Source organism: Salarias fasciatus, chromosome 23 (genome assembly GCF_902148845.1).
Source record: "Salarias fasciatus chromosome 23, fSalaFa1.1, whole genome shotgun sequence".
Taxonomy (NCBI): domain Eukaryota; kingdom Metazoa; phylum Chordata; class Actinopteri; order Blenniiformes; family Blenniidae; genus Salarias; species Salarias fasciatus.
The window spans coordinates 15,052,764-15,072,682 of NC_043766.1; the positions used below are offsets into that span (position 1 = coordinate 15,052,764).

The 19,919-nt window shown below is 41.3% G+C and overlaps 1 protein-coding gene across 2 annotated transcripts in view; it reads right to left on the reverse strand.

The window, feature by feature from the left end:
• Positions 1-436: 436 nt before the first annotated feature.
• The window catches only part of LOC115381685 (neuronal growth regulator 1-like), a 46,709-nt gene continuing 27,226 nt past the window's right edge, over positions 437-19,919 (reverse strand). Inside the window, exon 3 of one of the 2 annotated variants that reach the window (XM_030083238.1) lies at positions 437-1,083. In XM_030083238.1, coding sequence (XP_029939098.1) covers positions 983-1,083 — 101 coding nt within the window. In that variant the 3' untranslated portion in view covers positions 437-982. The remainder of the gene's footprint in view (positions 1,084-19,919) is intronic. The other variant, XM_030083237.1, reaches the window with a different exon arrangement.

Below are 19,919 nucleotides of genomic sequence, written 5' to 3' on the forward strand. Positions count from 1 at the left end.
ACTTTTTGTCTGGAAGAGCAATCGTTTTGTTGAGACATTCACATATGTGGATAAAAAGTATGAAGGATTTATATTGAAGTATTTATACTGTCAAGAAAAAATGTAACACAGGGCAGCCATGTTTCTCCTTTCATATTGTACAAAGTCATGGATTGTGTTAATGTTGTCGGTTGAATGAGAAAAAAGCTGGTCCCACTTTATAACAGAAGCCTACACTATATTAAAATATAAGATACAATACGTATATTTTGCTACTTTGACGGCTGCCTGATCAAAGCTGTTAGGCAGGCATAGTAACTGAAGGACCCATTTTCAGAATACAACAAAGCACACCTTCAACACTGTTCATCCATCTATTGAGTAAGTATGACAATACAGGTCCTCAAGAAGCCCTGCTGTTTCTCTTCTTTTGTTTTTTTTTTTCTTGGCTTTTTTTAACGATAATGTTTTAAGACACACTCCATAATCAAAATTTTTGAATTGTTAGGAATCTAAATGTCTTTCCTTTGTTCAACAGCCAAGAATACATTCAATACAACATTGGAATGGTAGTTCTGTGTAGCGACAGACACAATTGCTTCTTTTAAGCCATGTACAAAAACAGATGGAAATGTCAATTTTTGCGTCATCGCCTTGTAGGAAAAAGATCCACGAAAGTAACTCATTTTTGGAGCTGTTGATATGATTGAAAGTGGGGTGGGGGTGAACACTGATTCACAAGGTGGTAGATCAATCAAAGAAGTAAAGAAAAAAAAAATAAGAGAAAAAAACAGTAATAAAAAAATCATCATAGTATTTACATGAGAAATTTCACCAAGAAGAAACAAAAAAAAAAAAAAAGTATATCCCCACACAAAGTAATGCAGATTATTTTCCACCACAGCTTCTCAACAAACTGTACCAGATTGGATTCCAGCCATCAGCAACGTCAAAAAGGATTCATAAATGCTCTCGACAGTCATTGTGTCTGGGCTTGCCTCTGCTAGTACACACATATGAACGAGGAGAGAGCCAGGACCAGGTATCGACAGGCCAGTGGGATGTGTGCGCTCCCTGTGCTCCCATAGGGTGCAGTGTTGGGTGCTGTGGACAGGAAACAAGAGAATCTCTGATTAGTTGTGATTGCTCTTTCTCTCGACCGCACCCACCATTTACAAACCCCACAGTCGGCTTGGCATGGGGCTTCCAAATGAGACAGGCGAAAAAAATGGCAATTACTGCACCACTGCCACTGATTTCAGCCGGCTTGTAAGGAAACAGGGTACCTCACAACAGCAGTGCTACTTTGCACTCTGATGCTCTGAGCAGAAAGGACTCAGATGTGATTTGTAAAAAAGAAAACGATGAAAACGCACGCACACACACACACACACACACACACACACACACACACACACACACACACGCACACACACACACACATATTTTTTTCCCTTTCGAATATAAATAAATCAATTCAGTCTTTCATTATTTATCTATGTTGTTATAGATACAGTATGAAAAGCAAAAGAAGTCACTGAAAGGACACATGCACAAAACTCCTAAACATTTGGCCACAATCAGCTGATGAAACGGGGCGAGCCAGGTAGTCAGGTCATTCATGAGAATAAATAAGATTTTCTTTGAGAAATATCAACAGCTGTGAAAAAATATGTTCACAGACGTTCACATTCACAGTTGACAAAAGCGAAGAAATAATTATTACAATCAAGCAATGAATCACTAAGTACAGATTTGAAAACATTTGGATGAAATGATCTAAACACAGCAGGTGGCAGTCACTTTATTTGTACACTTTACATTATTCTTAAATGTAGGCTCGATTGTATAAACATTTTTTTGTGAAAAAAAATTAAACAAAACCTGCTTTCAGAGGAAAAAAGGACAAGCCACTATGTGTAACTTGTAGAATAACTGGAAACCACAGGTGACATAATTAACTACTTTCTTTTGAAGCAAAAACCTTGAAATTGCTTTTTGGCAGTGGTTTACATTTACACAAGTTACATTTTAAGGTCCGACTCTTTTCACTGAACTGCCAGGTAAATAGACGATGACTGACTGACAACAAATTTCACTGTTATACTGGTTTCCAAAGCATCGGCAATCTGCCACATTTTTCCGCTCTTATGACATATTGCTATGTGACAGATAGTGAAACGCTGCAATAATACAACACCAGCATGGCTAAAAAAAGGCTCGATGGACTTTCACCAAAATTGCTAAACTGCAAATGAAATGGATTTCTCTCCTCAGTAAATGCTTTTAACAGCGCCAAGTGGGAAGAATAAACATTTTTTTGGCGTCATTTAGCATTAGCATCACATTTTAGCACCACCGCAGTAAGTGCATCAGCTACAAAGGCAGAATTAAAGGGTATTTTTGGATTTAGAAAGACCCACTGCACAGTGGAAAATGTCTGCATTTATTGGTGTGCAGAATTTAAATAGACTCAAAAAATGTGCTCGAAAAATTAAAATGGTAATAATGCTGATGATTGCATGTTTAAGTAGGGCTGTACGATAAAACAAACTCACCAAAGGATCGCAGAATAAGACTGATTCCAATTATTTTTCTCAACTACACAACAGTGGGGTGGGGCCGGTGCAGATAAAAGCTCTACTAAGTAGACGAGACCAAAGTGGAAATGTTCCATGTGCATTGATTGCACAAACTTTTTAGCAGCAGTAATCAAAAGTAAATTATTGTTTTGGATTGGCAGTGAACAATTATGTTTTATTGTAAAAAAGCAAAAAGTCTGGCATTTAATCCAAAAATTCATATTTGATGGAAGCCAAAGAGTGTAAACTCAGAGTTAATTATGAGAAATTCCCATATTGTAATAACTGATTGCTTTGACTGTATGCTATAGTTTAGTAAAGACACTTACTTTATGTTTTTTTTTATGCTCTTCCGTTAAAGTAGGTTTAATAATGAGGAGAATTCATAAGAAAACATTGTGTCATTTACTGAAACATATAAAGGATGCACATGTTACATACAACACTGTTTTTGGATGCAATATGTTTGAATACAGTAAAACTGTGTGTTTGTGTGTGTGTGTGTGTGTGTGTGTGTGTGTGTGTGTGTGTGTGTGTGTGTGTGTAATGAACATGAGTTGATCAGAAATCAAATGTATCAACGCAAAATTAAGAAAACCTCAACTTTAGATACATTTTATTTTTCATTTTCGTTACAGTTTCTAATGCCTTCCAATTGAAGCGATGGAATTTTTCAATAGTAGATGTTCTCTGATGACAGAATGAATAAATAAATAAATGTAATTTGGTAACATTCAGTGACGAAATGAAAAATGCCATGTGAAAATGTCAGGATCCCTGAAATGCTGTTACTCTTGTGAGATCAAACATCTACTGCTATCAATAAATAACAGAACCTTCAGTGTGGTCTTGCTCACAGCTGTCTGACATGTAAAACCTTGTCTCTCTCAGTCTGAATATCAAATTGTACTTCCAGAGAGGAAATGCTCAGTCACGGCAATGAGTAGTTATTTCACTCATGTATTTTGGCACAGTAATCCTGGATCCTGATCCTGGGGAAGTCTTCCTGCTCCACTACACCTGCAGCCCATGACCAGATTGCTATCAGGCTCTACGGGGGCCTGATAATGACTCATTTGTTTCAATCAGGCATGTTGCACGGAGCACAGAGACCTCTAAAACATGCAGGTCAGAGATCCCTCGGGACCACGATAGACAAAGAACGCTACACCACTGGGGGAGAAAAAAAAAAAAAAAAGAAAAGAAAAGAAAAAGCAAAACACTACATGAACATATAAATGGGGATAAAAACTTGATGCTCACTGGAGGGTGTCATAAAGCTTTCTTGGCTTCATGTGATTGTACTCCTTTTGACAGTTTCTTCAGTCTCCACATACTATTACCTCCATGTCTGGAGTCTGGCTCTGCTCATCGGCTCGTTATTTGATCGCAGAAGCCAATTCAAGTGGAACCGCTGAGTTTCAGGTGGATAGTGGCAGAAGATCTGCTTTTATAAAACCAATATAAATGGCTGTTGTTATATTATATCCTCAACTAATATTGGAATGATCCTGCTGGTGATATACCAAACGATCTTCTTGTCATGTTTTGTTTTGCCTGCTGCTACGTTGCTCCGACTGTGACACACCTCAAACCTCTGGCACAAAATAAGTTGTCTCACTCTGTTACAGGATGACTTGAGGTTCAATCAGCTGGAGTAATTGAAAACACCTCTCTCAAGAAAACTTTTCCTTCACCTCATCTTTACCTAGGTGTCAAAACACTTATTCCCCTTTGAACTCGTTTTCACATTAGTGGTCTAAAGCCAATGGTGGCAAGCAAAATAGATGAGGGCTACACAAGGTCTTTTCTCACAGTGATGTTGAAGGAGGCTTTGTTTTGTGCGGTTTGTGTTTCTGTGACCAGCAGACAAGCACAGTAATATGAACAGGTATCTCTGGAGAGCTGCGTCAGGCGGCTAGAAAGGTAGAGGGCAGCCTTTCATTTGGAGGGGCTACTCTGTGTCCTCATCACAGACACACTCTTTCAGCTTGCAGCTCAATAAAGCACACTTTACAGGTTAGAAAACACACATTCCCTCGCCTTGCACACACTTGCATGTACTGGTCACATGCATGCCTGCACACAGGGAGCACAGCGAGGCAGTGCAAACAGGCTCTGCTCTACCAGGGGAAATCATGTGGTGCACAGCCCATATCAGTAGGGTGCCTCTATTTACACAGCCATATAATTAGTTCACAATGTAACTCCTCTGATGTGGACCTTGCACAGGCACACCAAGACAAGTGCAAAACTACGTAATCACTCACGCACATATGCTGTAGATACCCAAATGCAGACATGAACATAAAATGTATTCAATTTGTGTTTTTATATAGTTAAGTTGGCTTATATTTACATGTTTTGCTGAAAAAAAGAAACGTTATACCACTGAGCTGTTGCTGATGATGTGGACCATCTGTTCATTAAATAAGAACCTGCACGGATTGTTGTTAGTTTGTTATACATCTATTGATGTGTTAGAATAAATACAATGATGCCAGTATTGATCTTTTTTTTACCAACATAATAGCTTGATGGTGACAATTTTCACAGGGGATACCATGGAGGGAGAAAGGAAGATATCCTATTATCACCTGACACAGCTTTGCTTTTACCTGACGTTTTCAGAGATAATTTGTCAGCACTGAAGTTGTTTAACTATTAGAGGGAAAACCATAGCTCGCCTGACAGATGGGAACCACAAATGAAGGGGAAAACACTGAACACGACCAAACAAACACCTTCAAATTTTGATAATGCATCAGTTGCATGGCCGGAGTGACAGACCTTGACTTCTTTTTCCTCATCATTGCTTTCCCGTCTTTGTCTCCCCTTTCTACCTCGGCTTCTGTCTTTGTATCCCTCCTCTCTCTTGCTCGCTCTCCCTCTATCCAAAGTACAGGATAATGACACAGTTTTCCTGGGCTGTGAGAGCGAGCCGAGAAATGGTAACCATAGCAACAGCTCCTGTCCTGCTCAGCCGGCCCACTGTTGCCTGAGCCTGAGTGCACTGCATTGTGCTAGCCACGCTAGCAAAATCATTTGGGGAGTGTGTTTATGTGTGTGTGTGCGTTTCAGTGTGAGGTTGTGGGTGGGGAGATGTCACTGTTTCTCCTCTTCAGTTTCTCATCTGATCAGTGTCAGTGTTGTTTCTGGCTCAATAAATGCAGCAATCACGTTAATACTGTGTACATAAAGGCTTTTCATGCACAGAAGTTCAAGGAGATCGCAAAGTGATTACTTGATCTCCGCTACGAGCAATGTTGACTGGACTACAGATTGTAACATAAACTCCTTACTTCTTTAGGAAGAGAGATATTATGTGGAGCTGGCTGACAGCCAGAGTTGCTGTGTTGCTCTGGCCTCCTCACAGTGTTTGATTTGGGCTTGTTTAATATCTCCCTGTGTCACTGCGGAAAGCAGGGGCCTCTATTGTTTTGACTGTGTGGGCTGGAACTTGCCATTTTAATTAACTCCCCAACCAAGAACTGCCTGCACGCCATTACTCTGCTCATTAACATGAAGGGACTTTAAAGGAAAAGAAAGACGCAGACAGAAAGCAAGTGCAAAAGAAAGACAGATACGGGGAGACAAATGGCGAATCAAAGCAGGAGAGAGCCAGAGAAAAAGACAGTGATTGAAAGGGGTGCGAGAGTGAGGCTGCAGCAGTGGCCGACAGGAGAAACAGGAAGAGTGGGGCTTTTGAATGAGCTCTACCTCTTTGGGGTTTGAATTTAATTGCCATGTACATCAGCAGCAAGCTACAATGAAGTACCAGAATCTCAGACAATATATCATAGAAAAACCAACAGTGTCAAGATGCGCAAATGCTTGGAAGACAAGCAGCGCTCCAAAGGGAGAGCAGCCGAGGAGATAAGTGGAGATGAAAGCGATACGCTTCAATTACTGTTTTGCTACAGAATTGAAATGAAAAACTAAAGCCGCCACACCACTAGCAAGAGTAATATGAACCATTCCCTGGTTATCTCCTCGGATTCCAAACAGAAGCTATTAGCTTTAAATAGTGTGTGTTGGAGTTTAAACCTTCTTCTATAAATATCCCTTACCCGTCTTGCCTCCCTATTATCCCTCCCAAATCTTCATTGATGTCAGTTTTGTCACCCAAATATCACATACACAACAAATACTAAGGCCCCTGAACTTCAGTGACTGTTGACACAGATGATGAATCACATTGAAATATGCAGCAGTGACAGTCAATGCAGGCTTTGTGTTGCGAGCCACCTTGAGCGTTGCACTGCACTGTAATTCACTGGAATATCATTATTCATAGGCAATACTGTATGCTACTTTTCACTCCTTTTTCACCATCACACAGCTCTTCATTCTGAAAGAAATTCTGAGTTTGGTGTTTTATTGGCCTACCAGATCCATACATGTTTCATAAAGTACATTTTACAAAGCCAAATGGAGAGAAAAAAATTGGAATGTATTTGTAATGGATTAAGTCTTCATTTCATTGATTTGTTGTTTAGTGGATAATTCATTGCACGAATACACTATGTCGTGTCCTCCACATAAACTGCCACTAGCAGCACATGGCGGCAGCCAGCCAGGCAGCATCCCAATCCCCCTGAGGACATGGCTTTAGAGATGGGCTCCTCTGTGTGGGGGGTGGGGGTAGGGTGAGGGAGGAGTTCAGTGTCCTTGACCATCAATCAGTGGCCTCTGGTCCTCCCCCCACTGCTCCCTCGAGAGAGCCCATATGAGACACTCCTGAGCCAGAACTGATCCTGTACACACCACGCTGTAAATCGGGCTAAATCCCCCTACATGTAAGGTTCACAGCCGCCACTGAAGGTGTCTTTAACACAGTACAGCAAATAGCAAAAGCTGTCTTTCCCCCAGGCAATGTATGAGCATAAATGATATATGATGCAATGTTCATGACGTGATGAAGGTTGCCACGCCTTCAAAGAATATGCTATGCTCCATCGTCTTCGAAGTGCTTTCATATCGAGTGTGCAGCCACTTTACAGAAGACGATGAAGACATTTTCCATGCCTTACCTTGGCTCAATCCACTGACAGTGAAATACACTTGTCCCCCCTCACCATTCATCTTGTAGCCTCTTGCCCGTAGCAAGCTGCCATATTGAGTTGGTGTACAATTGACTCTCCGACCTATCAGCTCATTCATCCATTTCTCCTTCTATTTCTTCTGTTTTTGAACAAGCAAAATGCTCATCATGACCACAGATGATGTTCAAAACTCATCACCTCTGTCTCCCTCTATGATCATCACACAGTGCAGCTCCACAGAGCCCTCATCCACATAGACCTTGAAGCTCATTAGCCCCACCAATCATTTGCATTAGTGCTAGTAATGAAAAGCCTCCATTAATAAGATGGCCTTCAGAGATCATTTACCCTCCTCCGCCTCCCAGTACTGCCATATCCCCCCCACCTTTCTGCCTCTCTCTCTCTCTCTCTCTCTCTCTCTCTCCACAGCCCGGTACCTGCCGGTTATCAACACCCAGCAGAACGCTTTTTGGGGCTGGCTCTAATAGCTCCTCTCAGCATCAGTATCAGACTCAAGAGTGAATGAGCAGAAGACGGGTCACCTGATAGCTCAGTGAGTGAGCTGGGGGCTCTCGATTCTAGGCAGGCATTTGGCCTTCAGCTTGACTTAATCAACACCTCTGTGGGGTATCTGGACACTTAAGAGAGCCCTCAGCACAATGTGAGCTGTAAGACGGAATCCCGACACAGGAGACACCTTCAGCTTTCTCCACACAGATACTGTTCCGTTTTTGTATTGATCCACTTCTTCCTCTTACAGTTTCTCTTTTCTCCTCCCTCTCTCTCCAATACTATATAGCTGTTCTTCATATTCGAAATAAGCTTGCTATGTCTGAGAAAATCTAAAGATCAGATTGACCTCAGTGTATATTTAATACGCCTATCAATTCAAGGACATGCCTCATGCGGGAAATCAATGAGCTTGCAAATGATGTTCACCTGATAGAGAAATCTCCATTTTTAAAATGTTTTCAGAATTTTCTCTTGTAATTGATTTTTTTTTTTTTTAAATCTCTTGAGGGTAAATTCACATCAGCATACTCTGTGAATAAATCACCAAAGATAGCGGTACAGTGTGGACTGATAGTCTAGGCAAGCATTTTATCAAAACATTTCCAAAAGCATAATTGCTTCCATGACTTTGGCTGTAACCACTAAATCTGTTTAATGTTAGAGGCTTAATAAAATGCACAAACAAATGGTGTCAGCATAAAATAAGTCCATCGGCCCATTTGTGTATCTCTTCTCTCCTTCCATTGTCACTGTATATTCTCACTTTCAGATGTGGGTCTTTCACTCTCATTCTCTCTAATAATTCCATAGGCTCTTGTTTATTCCTATACTTATCAGATGTTTGTTACTGTGTGAGTCCTGTTGCTGGCTCAAGCATCTTGCTAAGTCAAGCACATCTGTCTCTTGATACCTATGATGACAATGACAGCCTGGCTATTATAAAGGAATGCAACATAACAAACTGTCACTTTGTGTATCTCTATGAACTGCTTCATCAATACCACTTGATAACATTTGATCTCCAACCAGGAGGCAAGCCTCTCTTTTTGGCTGCTCTATTTCACCCATCTCCTTCACCTGTGCCCCCCTAAATACAATTCCCTGCTGTTATGTATGTGGGATTATGATAAGACAACTCTCTTTTATCAATTTCCATTATGAGGCTGATAACACAGCGGGGCTGAATGTAGAGGGTTAAGTGTATTTTCTTCTTGATGGATATAAGATAACTTTATCACTGCAGACTGCCTGGTTATCACAGTTCACCTGGGGCAAGTCGAACCTGACTGGAATTTGCTCACGCTGAGCTTTTCTGCACTCGCACACAAGCAGCAGCCAGAATTTGCTCAGATGGTCATACTGTATGCATAGCGATCCATATTTTTTGTTCATATTTACCTACCCTGAGCTGTTAATTGATTTTACTCAGATCAATTCAGTGGTTTACAGAAATTGTTGGAGCAAAAAGGGCCAAATCAATTGCGAAGTGATTAGCATGTGCAGTGGATTATTTCGAGTTGAGACGCTGCATAGAACTTGAGGTTGAGTGGACAACAGGCACAATTCAATGGAAGCACACACCATATGTTTACGTTAATTATTGCTAACTCAAAGTCTGCTCGAGAGTGTGTACGCCCACAGGCTGTGTGAGTGTCACACATGAAATATTCCTTTATTAAGCCAAGACAGAACCCGAGGCAGCGAGTTCACTCCAGTCTCTATTCTCCACCTTGTTGCTGACTGCCTGCGGGAGGGTTCAGATAAAAGCTATAGTGTCCTGAAGACAGCAGCATTGATTCAGAGCAGTATTTTTTAGAACCACAGTATAGTGTGTATGTGTTCAATACCAAACTCAAACTGGTTCCTCAATATATGCATACATTTCTTCTTAATTCTTCTGCTGTTTAAGAGGTTATGAGCGCAAAGCCTCAGATCTACAAACATTTTATTATATCCTGTCACAATGCTTGCAGCAGCCTTGCAGATATTAAGAAAAGAAAACCGAGTGTTGATGGTATGTATATCTGTGACCCTGATGACAAAATGAAATCTGTCTCAACTGAAACTGAATCTCTTTTACATGAAAATGAGAAAACTAATTGTTGTGGTTTTAATTAATTATTTATAGGCTCTGTCTGTCATCCTGGTGTTGGCCCTCTAAAAAGGCTAAAATGAAGTTACTACTGCTAGCTGCTGCTCCTGTGAAGACTGCATTTAGTACAGGAATTAAGAGTAAATTTAATGAGTGTCACATGGGTGTTTCTTTTCATATCACTTTGTGCTCACGATGTTATTGTCTTAGTGTTTTAGTTTTAAACTTTGTGATTTATCAATGTATTTCAACCTGAAGAGTCTTTACTTCACATTATTCTAGTCAAAATCAGGTTAATTTAATGTTTAGATTTTGCATTTAGTTTATGGCACCCTTCAAGTTGTTTTGATGTAGTTGTTCAATTTCATGTCTGGTTTCAGGTTTCTGCCCTTGCCAGCCTTCTCTCACTTCATCCTAAGTGTCCTGTCTTCGTGTTGATGGTGTTCACCTGCGACTCATCAAGTCCTACTTTTTTTGTGTGTATAAATGTCTCTTTTGTCTTTCATTCAAAGGTAGCCGGCCATGAAGCTGCCAAGGAGAGGATTGAGTACCCATGGAGAACCTGTCTCTGCCCAACTCGAAAGGGATTCATCAGGACCTTCTTTTCTGTGACAGGAGGGGGTCTTGGGTGGCCCACTCCTGCCAGAGTCCAAGGGAATCAATGTGGACCTGCCTGTGAACATTTCTGTCAGTGCCTGAACTTATCCTTATCTTCAAGGGGGTACTCATGGGCCTACTTGTGTATCTGTTCATGGAGGTCCAAGAGGGCCACGTGTCAGTTCCTTTGTCAGTGCCACACCTCTAGGATTGTTGACTGCCCATGCCAAGGCTGGACTTGGGGATGCCCCTCCACCCAACTCCGAGGGAATCCTGGATTGTCCACGTTTACTGAAGAACAAGACTCCAGAAGGCCTTGATTCTCTCGGCACATCTGTTTGACTTCAAATGAGCCCTGGATCGCCGGCTCCTTCTCCAGTTCATGACTGAACTGGAGGGCTTGCACCTGTTCAACTCTGAGGTGTCCCGAAGGACCCAACTTAGGGCTGGACGATATGGCCAAAACTTTTATCATGATATAGGTCATAATTTCGGTCGATACGATATAATTCCGATATTGATATAAATAATACAAAAGCCTCAGAAAAACTGTTAAGAATCATGCACATAATGTAGTACCTGTAAAACTAGAAATTATTTATCCAGGAAGCTCCTCCAGTATAAAAATTTAGAAATAAAAACTACAATAAATTAAATGTTTACCTTTTATTTAAGAAATATGAAATCACCGTCAAATAAACATAAGTTTCACCTTTTTCAATATAAATAGCTTTAACTTTACGCTTAAATACAGTTATGTTATTGTTATAGATTCAAACAAAGGTGCTTCAACCAGGAAGAAAAACGAAAGTGCTCAGAATTACTGCAATAAACAAAGAAGAGTGAGCAACTACAAACATAAATATTACTGGGACAGGGAATTGAAATAACTGCCATACACTCACCTTTTCAATATTAATAGCCTTTAACTTTTAAACTGTAACACATTTTTTCTTATAGATTTAAACAAAGGTGCTTCAACCAGGAAGAAAAATAAAAGTGCTCAGAATTACTAAGGTTAAGTACAGAAATACTTAAGATTGTAGTGATTATGGTGACACTGCAGCGAATCTCTGTACTGTTTTTTTTTTCTCTTTTTTTTTGTGGTAGTTATCTCCACTGTTGCAGCGTCTTGTAAATTGTAGACGGTCCCTTAATCCAGCAGCACTACCGGCTGCTCATCAAAATCAATATTGTTTCTGCTGCTTCATAGACAGATAGTTTTAATGAAAATGAGCTTGTAGCATGTAGTCCACCTCACAGCGATGGGATGGAGGCGCCCTTTGTATGTTACTGACGTTTTGCTAAAGAGTTATTGAGACTGAAAGTCCGCATCTGTCAATATGCTGCTAACTTCACTGGACCGTTCAGTGAATGTTATACCTAATTCGTAGCCACAAATTAGTATTCGTGCTCACAATTTATTATTCGTGGCCACAAATTAGCTTGTGGAAGCTTACTCAGTCGCGTTTACATCACGAGTTCTCATTTTGGAGCTCAAACTTGCCGCGGAGGAGCTTAGCTTGTAGCATGAGCTGAGGACAGCCAGCTGTGATGTGCGTGCCGAGTACGTGATCACTCTTGAGGCGCTTTCTGTTCGGCTTGAATCGGCGGCGCCGTGAACAGCATTGTGAAACGCATAATGTAATGCACTACATCGAAAATTTGTTTAAAACTCATATCACCGTTATTGAATAAAATATACCGCAGTATATATTGCTATCGAAATTTTGTCCAGCCCTAACCCACTCTCCCCATTCTGAAGGGGATCTGGAGAGCTTGCCTCTGCCTGACCCCAAGAAGCTCCAGGAAGCCAACCTTAGCCTGTTTCAGAGGGCGTCCCGGAGGACCTCCCTCTGCAATTCTCCAAGGGTTTGCCACTGCCCATCTCTGAAGGAGTTCATGGAGGGCCCACACCTCCCCAAATCCAAGGCCATCCTGGTGATTCTGCCTCGACTTAACAACCGGAGGGGCCCGGAGGGCCCACCCCAGCTAAATTTGTATGAGGTTCCCCTGTCAACACCTCGGCCCTCCTGCCAGTTCATCTGCTAGCGCCACTGTCCATTTCCAAGAAAGCCCCAGAGGGCCTGCCTCTCTCCAACTGTGAAGGGGTCCCGGAGGACCCACCACCGAGAGTCTGGGAGGGCCCATGTCTGCCCGACTCTGTTCCGGAAGGCCCACCTGTGCCAATTCCTCTGTTAGAACCACTGCCCGTCTCTGAGGGGGCCCACAATGACCCGCCGTTGCCCGTCTCGAGGTGGTTAGAGGATGCCTGCCTTTGCCCGTCTCTGAGGGGGCCCGGGATGACCCCCCCTTCGCCCGTCTCTGGGGTGGCTAGAGGATGCCCGCCTTTGCCCGTCTCTGAGGGGGTCCAGGATGACCCCCCTTTGCCCGTCTGTGAGGTGGTTAGAGGGTGCCGCCTTTGCCCGTCTCTGAGGGGGTCCAGGATGACCCCCCTTTGCCCGTCTTGGGTGGTTAGAGGATGCCCGCCTTTGCCCGTCTCTGAGGGGGTCCAGGATGACCCCCCTTTGCCCGTCTGTGGGGTGGATAGAGGATGCCCCGCCTTTGCCCGTCTCTGAGGGGATCCCAGAGGACCCACCTCTGCCCAACCCTGAAGGGATCCCAGAAGGCCAACCTCAGCTCAGTTCTAGGGGTCCCAGAGAACCCGCCTTTTGTCTTTTTATGAGAGGCTCCAGGACAACCTGCCTCTGCCCAACTTCAAGTGTCTCCTGCAGGACGCCCCAGAGCGACACTGTCCGACACTGCTGGCATTCTGCTCAGCCAGTAGGCCCGCCCTTCCTGTTGCCGTCTGTACTTCGATCCGTCCTCCTACCACCCTTCAACCAAGTTCGATTGACCATATGCTACAAATGAATGAGTGGTTAAGCATCTGGTAAAGAGATTAGGTCCTAATATTCGGGCTTGGCTCTGCCATAGTTTTCATGTTTTGGTTTACATTAGGGTTCCTGGTGTCTTTGAGTTTGATTTTTTTTTTCAATGGTTGATATAATGGTTCATATAATTTTCATTTCATTTTCTTCATTTCATGATAAATAAAATGTTTGATGCATTGTTGAAGTTCGTGTCCTCCTTCATGTTTGTACCCATGTGTTCCTTTTGCTCAACTGAATTGTTTTGTTGCTCTGGCCTTCATATACATCACCTATATGAGCCCTGAATCTTTCTATCGCCAGGTGTATATATTATGTGGTCTGTCTGTTTAGGCCTGTTAACAACCTAAGGTCTTGTCTCAATGCCTGCTCACCTGATGCTTTATGACACACTGCAGGTTAGGAAAAACAAACATGAAAGGTATGGCAAACAAATCCTTTGTACATTATAATGAATGCAGCTTAAGAACATATAAATAGTGTGCATGCTTGAAATTATGGTATCCTGAGAGGCAATGGAGCAATCTGATTGCCATAAAATTGAGGTTATGACAAATCAACAGCAAACAGCAAAAGCTACGACTGAAGCCTGTTTGTGTTTCTTCTGATTTACAGAGAGTAGGCTACACTCCCACTTTCCACTAGTCTAATTTAGCTTTTCGATGGACATTATGGTGGAGCCAGGGGCAAAAATACTCAAGAGAGTAAGAGAAGATGGCATGAGAGAAAGTGGCATGAAGACTAATGAAAATGATAATGACCATCACAGCAATTAGGTATAACCATCGGAGACAGCAGACAATTGTGACAACCTAAACCAGTTGTTTTCTTGTTTTTTTTTTGTTTTTTTTTAATTCAATGCAAAGCCAATGGACCTACCACATCTACTGGTTTCAATTTTAAACTGGTGACTAACAACTAAATGCCTTAGTGCTGCCATATTGGATGTTAAAATATGAGGAACATATGTAAAGCTTTGTAAGTACCTCCTTTTAAACAGATTATGAACTTATCAAGGTAATAAGTGATTGTAGTGACAAAGTTTTGGAGTCATGTTTGCTCTGCTCTGGAGTTTGCAGTCAACAAAAATGTAGAGTATTGAACATTTTTAATGTTTAATTACATTACATCATCACACTTGTCAAATTCACCATGGCTGTCATATCTAAGATTGCAAAAGTCAAACCATACTTTTCATCTTTTTCTTTAATTTGATTAAACTTTACCTCAGTTTCATTTGTCATTTGTTATTTTGGGCATTAACAACCAAGTTGTTCTCTTGAATTGGCTTTTACTATTGCCAAAATGTAGATGAATAAATGAAAACATTTTTCTGCATAAAAGCCTTTAAGAAAACACTGGGTTCAATATTTCAAAACTAGTATCATCCTGTTTCTTTGTTTAAAAAAAAAAAAATAGTTTATAGGATAGCAAAAAACAGTGGCTGTAATCAAACTGATCATTTAGGGAAATAAGATACATTTTATATCTGTAAAGCATTGTTCAATGTGGTATGTAGGATAGTAGAAGTATCTACTCAAATAAAATTAAAATAATCAAGAGAATTATCAATTCAACATTTGAATGTTTCAGTCAATGTGGAACAGACATTTGGAGAAACTGAGTGCTGTACACTTGGGTACAATGACGATAGCTGGTTAACACCTGAATGTTGAGGTTGTATGAATAAAAAACAGACAATATCCTCTAACTCAGAAATGTGTCAGATTCCAAGGCCTTAACTCTTATCTGCTCTTCCACAAACAGTCCCTGTACTCCAATCCACTCGAGCCTTTACTCTGTAGGCTTATCCTCTCTCCCACACTGACGCTATCTGCGTGCCACTTCTATGGCTGCATAAATACAAGAACCAATGACGGTGACACATGATCTTTGCTTTTGAATTGGACTAGGCTCGGTGACTGTGGCTCCCACCTCAGTGAGTACCACTATCCATGCCTTTGTCTTCCTGTTTTTCACATGAGAGCAAACATTATTGACTGGAATCACTGAAGGGAATGTGTCTGCGTTTACTGACAAATTGGACTGGTGGATTGGCACGAGGATCAACTCAGCTGGGTTCCAAGAGCAGCAAATATCAATACATGTGCTAAGCATTCACGTTTCCTCCTGTCACTACAGAACAGAAGAGATGGATTCACATTTGCATATACAATTTCTTCCAATTAACTCAATGATCTTTTCACCATAACGGTTATGTCACATAAGTTACACTGAATTCAAACTACTAATAAATAAATAATAGATAAATATCGCAATATGTAAAGGGTGATAAAACTAGCCACAAAAAGGGGACATTTTTACCAATCTAAGAAATAATAATCACAAGTAGGTTTCACCAGCAATTTGACAAATGCTTTTGTTTTATTGGTTAATGAGATCAAGAATCCAATTACTGAGCCCGTCCTAGCACTGTTTATTTGTCTCTGTCTCATGAGTGAAGAAAAGAGTGAACTAGCCTAATTGGATCTGTGCTTTCACATAAAGACATTGCAAGGCTAAAATACTATTTCCACTTAATATGTTGACTTCTCCAAGCAAAAACCCAAAGCATGGTAAGTGTTTTAGCTTCAGGCACGTGTAAAGAACAAAATCATGCAACCTAGATTAAGTTTAAGTCACGTTAAACTGATACTGACTCATGTCAGGCAGCATGCTCTTCTCATGTGATTCCTGACAGCATTGTCATTTTAGTTCATCATTAGCAGTCAGTGGTTCAATTCAGATATTTTTACCTTAAATGCTGAATTACTCAGACAGCTTTGATGTATATGGGTTTACCTTTACTCTTCAGGTCTCAGTGCTTTAGCTATAAATATACAGTCCTATGAGACACAGATGAATAATTCAAAAAATTATTTCACTATTATTGAAGATCATCAAATATATTAAAAATGAACACTTTTACCTTCTTCACTTCGCAATGCTTGTGGCAGCCAGCTCTAGGTTTAGAGCCTGCTGGAGATATCAAAAACATATCAATAACAAAAACAAAATGCCTGGATTAGAAGTTAAGGCAATACATAAAAAAAAAAAATAAAAAAAACATTATTTAATATTTTTCCAGAGGTGAGAAAAAAAAGAAGACATAAATTCCCAACAGAAGACATGCAACACATGTTATAAAGTCTTATAAGAGACATCACCATTCACGAAAACAATCAGCCGCCTATGGGTGAAACAATGGCCCAGTTTACATGGGTGTTTTTTCAATCCGATTGTAAACAATCGTATTAAAGCGAGTGTATTCATATACGGCATACAAAGCGATCCACGATGAATACTCGTTTACAAGGACCCTGGGTGAAGCGGATTATACAGCGTCCTGTGACATGCGCACAAAGTCTCACGAGGAACTTTCAGGTCTGTAGCTCTGTGGCAGCAGTCCTCAGCGCCGAGCAGAGCGTTTTTATCTGCTGATGCCTGCTCAAATAATGTCCCAACATCTCCATGATACGCTGCTGAAGAGCGGCTGCTCCCCTGGCTGGAGCACCGTCGCGCCGAGCAGCACGTTTCGGTGTGAGGTCTGCCCAGCATGCCGATGTTTCGAATTAACTGGTGCCCGTGTTAACTTGTGACCAATAGATGACTGAAACATGCAGTCGTTCTGGCGAACGTCGGTTATCTACAATGACAGTGAGTGTATACGTTTAAAGTCTTTTGTGAGTCTTACTTTAACAACTGCTGTAATCAGCATGTGTTTACACAGACCTTCGACGTCATTCGTTAACAAAGGAACCAGTTAATCCATAACACCAGCCGGCGATCGCTCGTATTCTGCTATGTAGCTCTTTATACAACTCGCTGTTGTGCGATTTGGTTCCATCTCGCCTCTCCAATGTTTTTTCTGTCGGGGTTTTTTACTAAAAAAGTGTTTTTCAACCACCATGGCGTTCTTCTGCTGTCCTGCTTCCCGTTTACTGGCACGTCACACGTCAATAAGTATGAGGGAACGCATGTGCGGAACAAATACTCCTACGTTTAATCCGCTCCGCTGTCGGGCACGCTTATAAGGGACACGGAGCGGATTGTCGATCGGTGTACACCACCTCGTACAATCGGCTCCAAAATACATTCCGCTCCGAGTGAAGCGGATCCACTCGGTCGTTTACATGACACATTTTACAATCCGCTCCACGTATAATCAGCTTATACATGGTCCATGTAAACGTGCCCAATCAAACATCAATCGAGAATCGTGAATCTTTTCTTCTGTCTGAAAGTGATTTGAGGCTCAGAACAGACAGAAAGCACTTTGGTCAGAAAGTGGAAAAGTTTAAAATAGTCTTGTTTTGACAGTTTATAATTTTAATTTTATTGGTGATATGATATGAATAGCTTCCAGCATTTTTTTTTTTTTTTTTTAATCATTTTAATAGCCATTCAGAAAAACTGGTCAGGGTTTACCAAGACTGTATATTATACCAATCAGAGTGACTTTCAAAACTACGTGCAATGTGAATCCAGAATATATCTGAATGGTTGATAAACTTGCTTTTAGAAAAGAAGAAAAAAAAAAAAAAAAGGTTGACTTGTAGGAAATAACTGAACTTGGCAGTTATCTCTAAACCTACATCAATCATCCAAATGTTAATAAACAAAGCCAAAGAGACACTGGTGGCAAATATGCAAATGAACAATCCTAAAAAGGGGGGAATATTCCTTTGGTTCTGCTCTGCGTGAGAACCATGTACTCGTGTAGTAAAAGGCACATGGGCCTCATTCCAGTCATTTTCTGCCGTTTCATGTTGGGTTGCAGATCTGTGGCCACGGGGAAACCAGGAGCCACCCACCATCACTAAGATCTCTGCATGCTTGATGGCATTACGAATAACACATGTTAAGCAAAAAGGTCTAATCCTCTCTGTCTCCTTTTAAAATGTGCTCAGACAAAAGCAGCTGGGATTCCTCAGTGCTAATTAACAGTGTCAGTAGTGACAGGTCTCAGACTTCTGAGTAGCTCAGTCTATTGATTGCTTCAAATATGTTACAGTAATAGAGCTGGAACGGGGCGACTGGAGTAAAACAAAAAAAAAAAAAAAAAAGGGTCATTTATCACTTCAGAGGCCAATATAACCTTGGTGCATTGAATACTGAGATTATATTGCCAAAGGCATCTCTCATCACGTGCTGTGACCTTTCCTCATCATTAGTGAATGTAAAGAGGGTGGATCCTTGTCAAAAGCCTTGAATAACTCATCAGCTGCAAGGCCAGGGGAATACTAAAGGGTTAATAGTTTCTGTTCGGGGCCCATGAGGCTTTACCCTTAAGCACTTGCATTTCAATTCTTCAGTTGTACACGAAGAACGAAGAAGTGGAGTGGGGAGCTGAGATAGCAGTGAGCTATGTAGAGTGCATGAAAGTATTTCTGCATGCAGAGGGATTGTTTTTGTGTGTATACGTGTGCATGGTGAAGTGTATCATTAGCTGACAATAACAACCCCCACAGCGATCTACCGCTAATGCATTAAAAACAGAATACACACACAAGCAATGCCAAAAGGGAGCGTTCATTGAAGGCATATACCGGTAACTGCTTGTACAGTACATGTGATTGGATGTGTCTGCAACCCTTTATTACCTGCAATAAAGCCCGGTACCGCTGCAACTTGCACAATGAGCCCTTATTATTGGCAGTGGGATGGCCACTCAGAGATGCTGAGGACGCCAAACAGCTTAGAAATCGAGCCGATAGAACTAACCTTATTTAACGGCCAGACATCCAAGCTGTTTCCCCAAAGAGAATGCCATTTCTGAATGTCATGACCTTTTCTAACCACGTTTAAAAACCTCCAAGGTCTTCAAGGTGTGGTTTGTCAATAAAAAGAATTTGAAGGCTCTTGAGGAGTGGTAAACAGAGGAAGAGGCGATGCATATGCTCAGATTTTAATGGGCGGTTCAATGTAGATTCTATTGTTTGTTGTTGAGCTGATTCAAAGGGTTTTCCTGAGGCTCATGACAGTAATTAAAGCAGTTTTGTGTGTGTGTGTGTGTGTGTGTGTGTGTGTGTGTGTGTGTGTGTGTGTGGTGTGTGTGTGTGTGTGCAATTGATGAACTTTGGAGAAAACTGACAGTCTCAATAGCCTAGAAAGAGAAAAGTGTTACAGGGTTACTCGTGTACATAAGCATGACTATGAGCGTGTTCCATTTAAAAAGTGATGGAACATGTGGGCAGATTTAAAGCAGAGGGAATTGTCG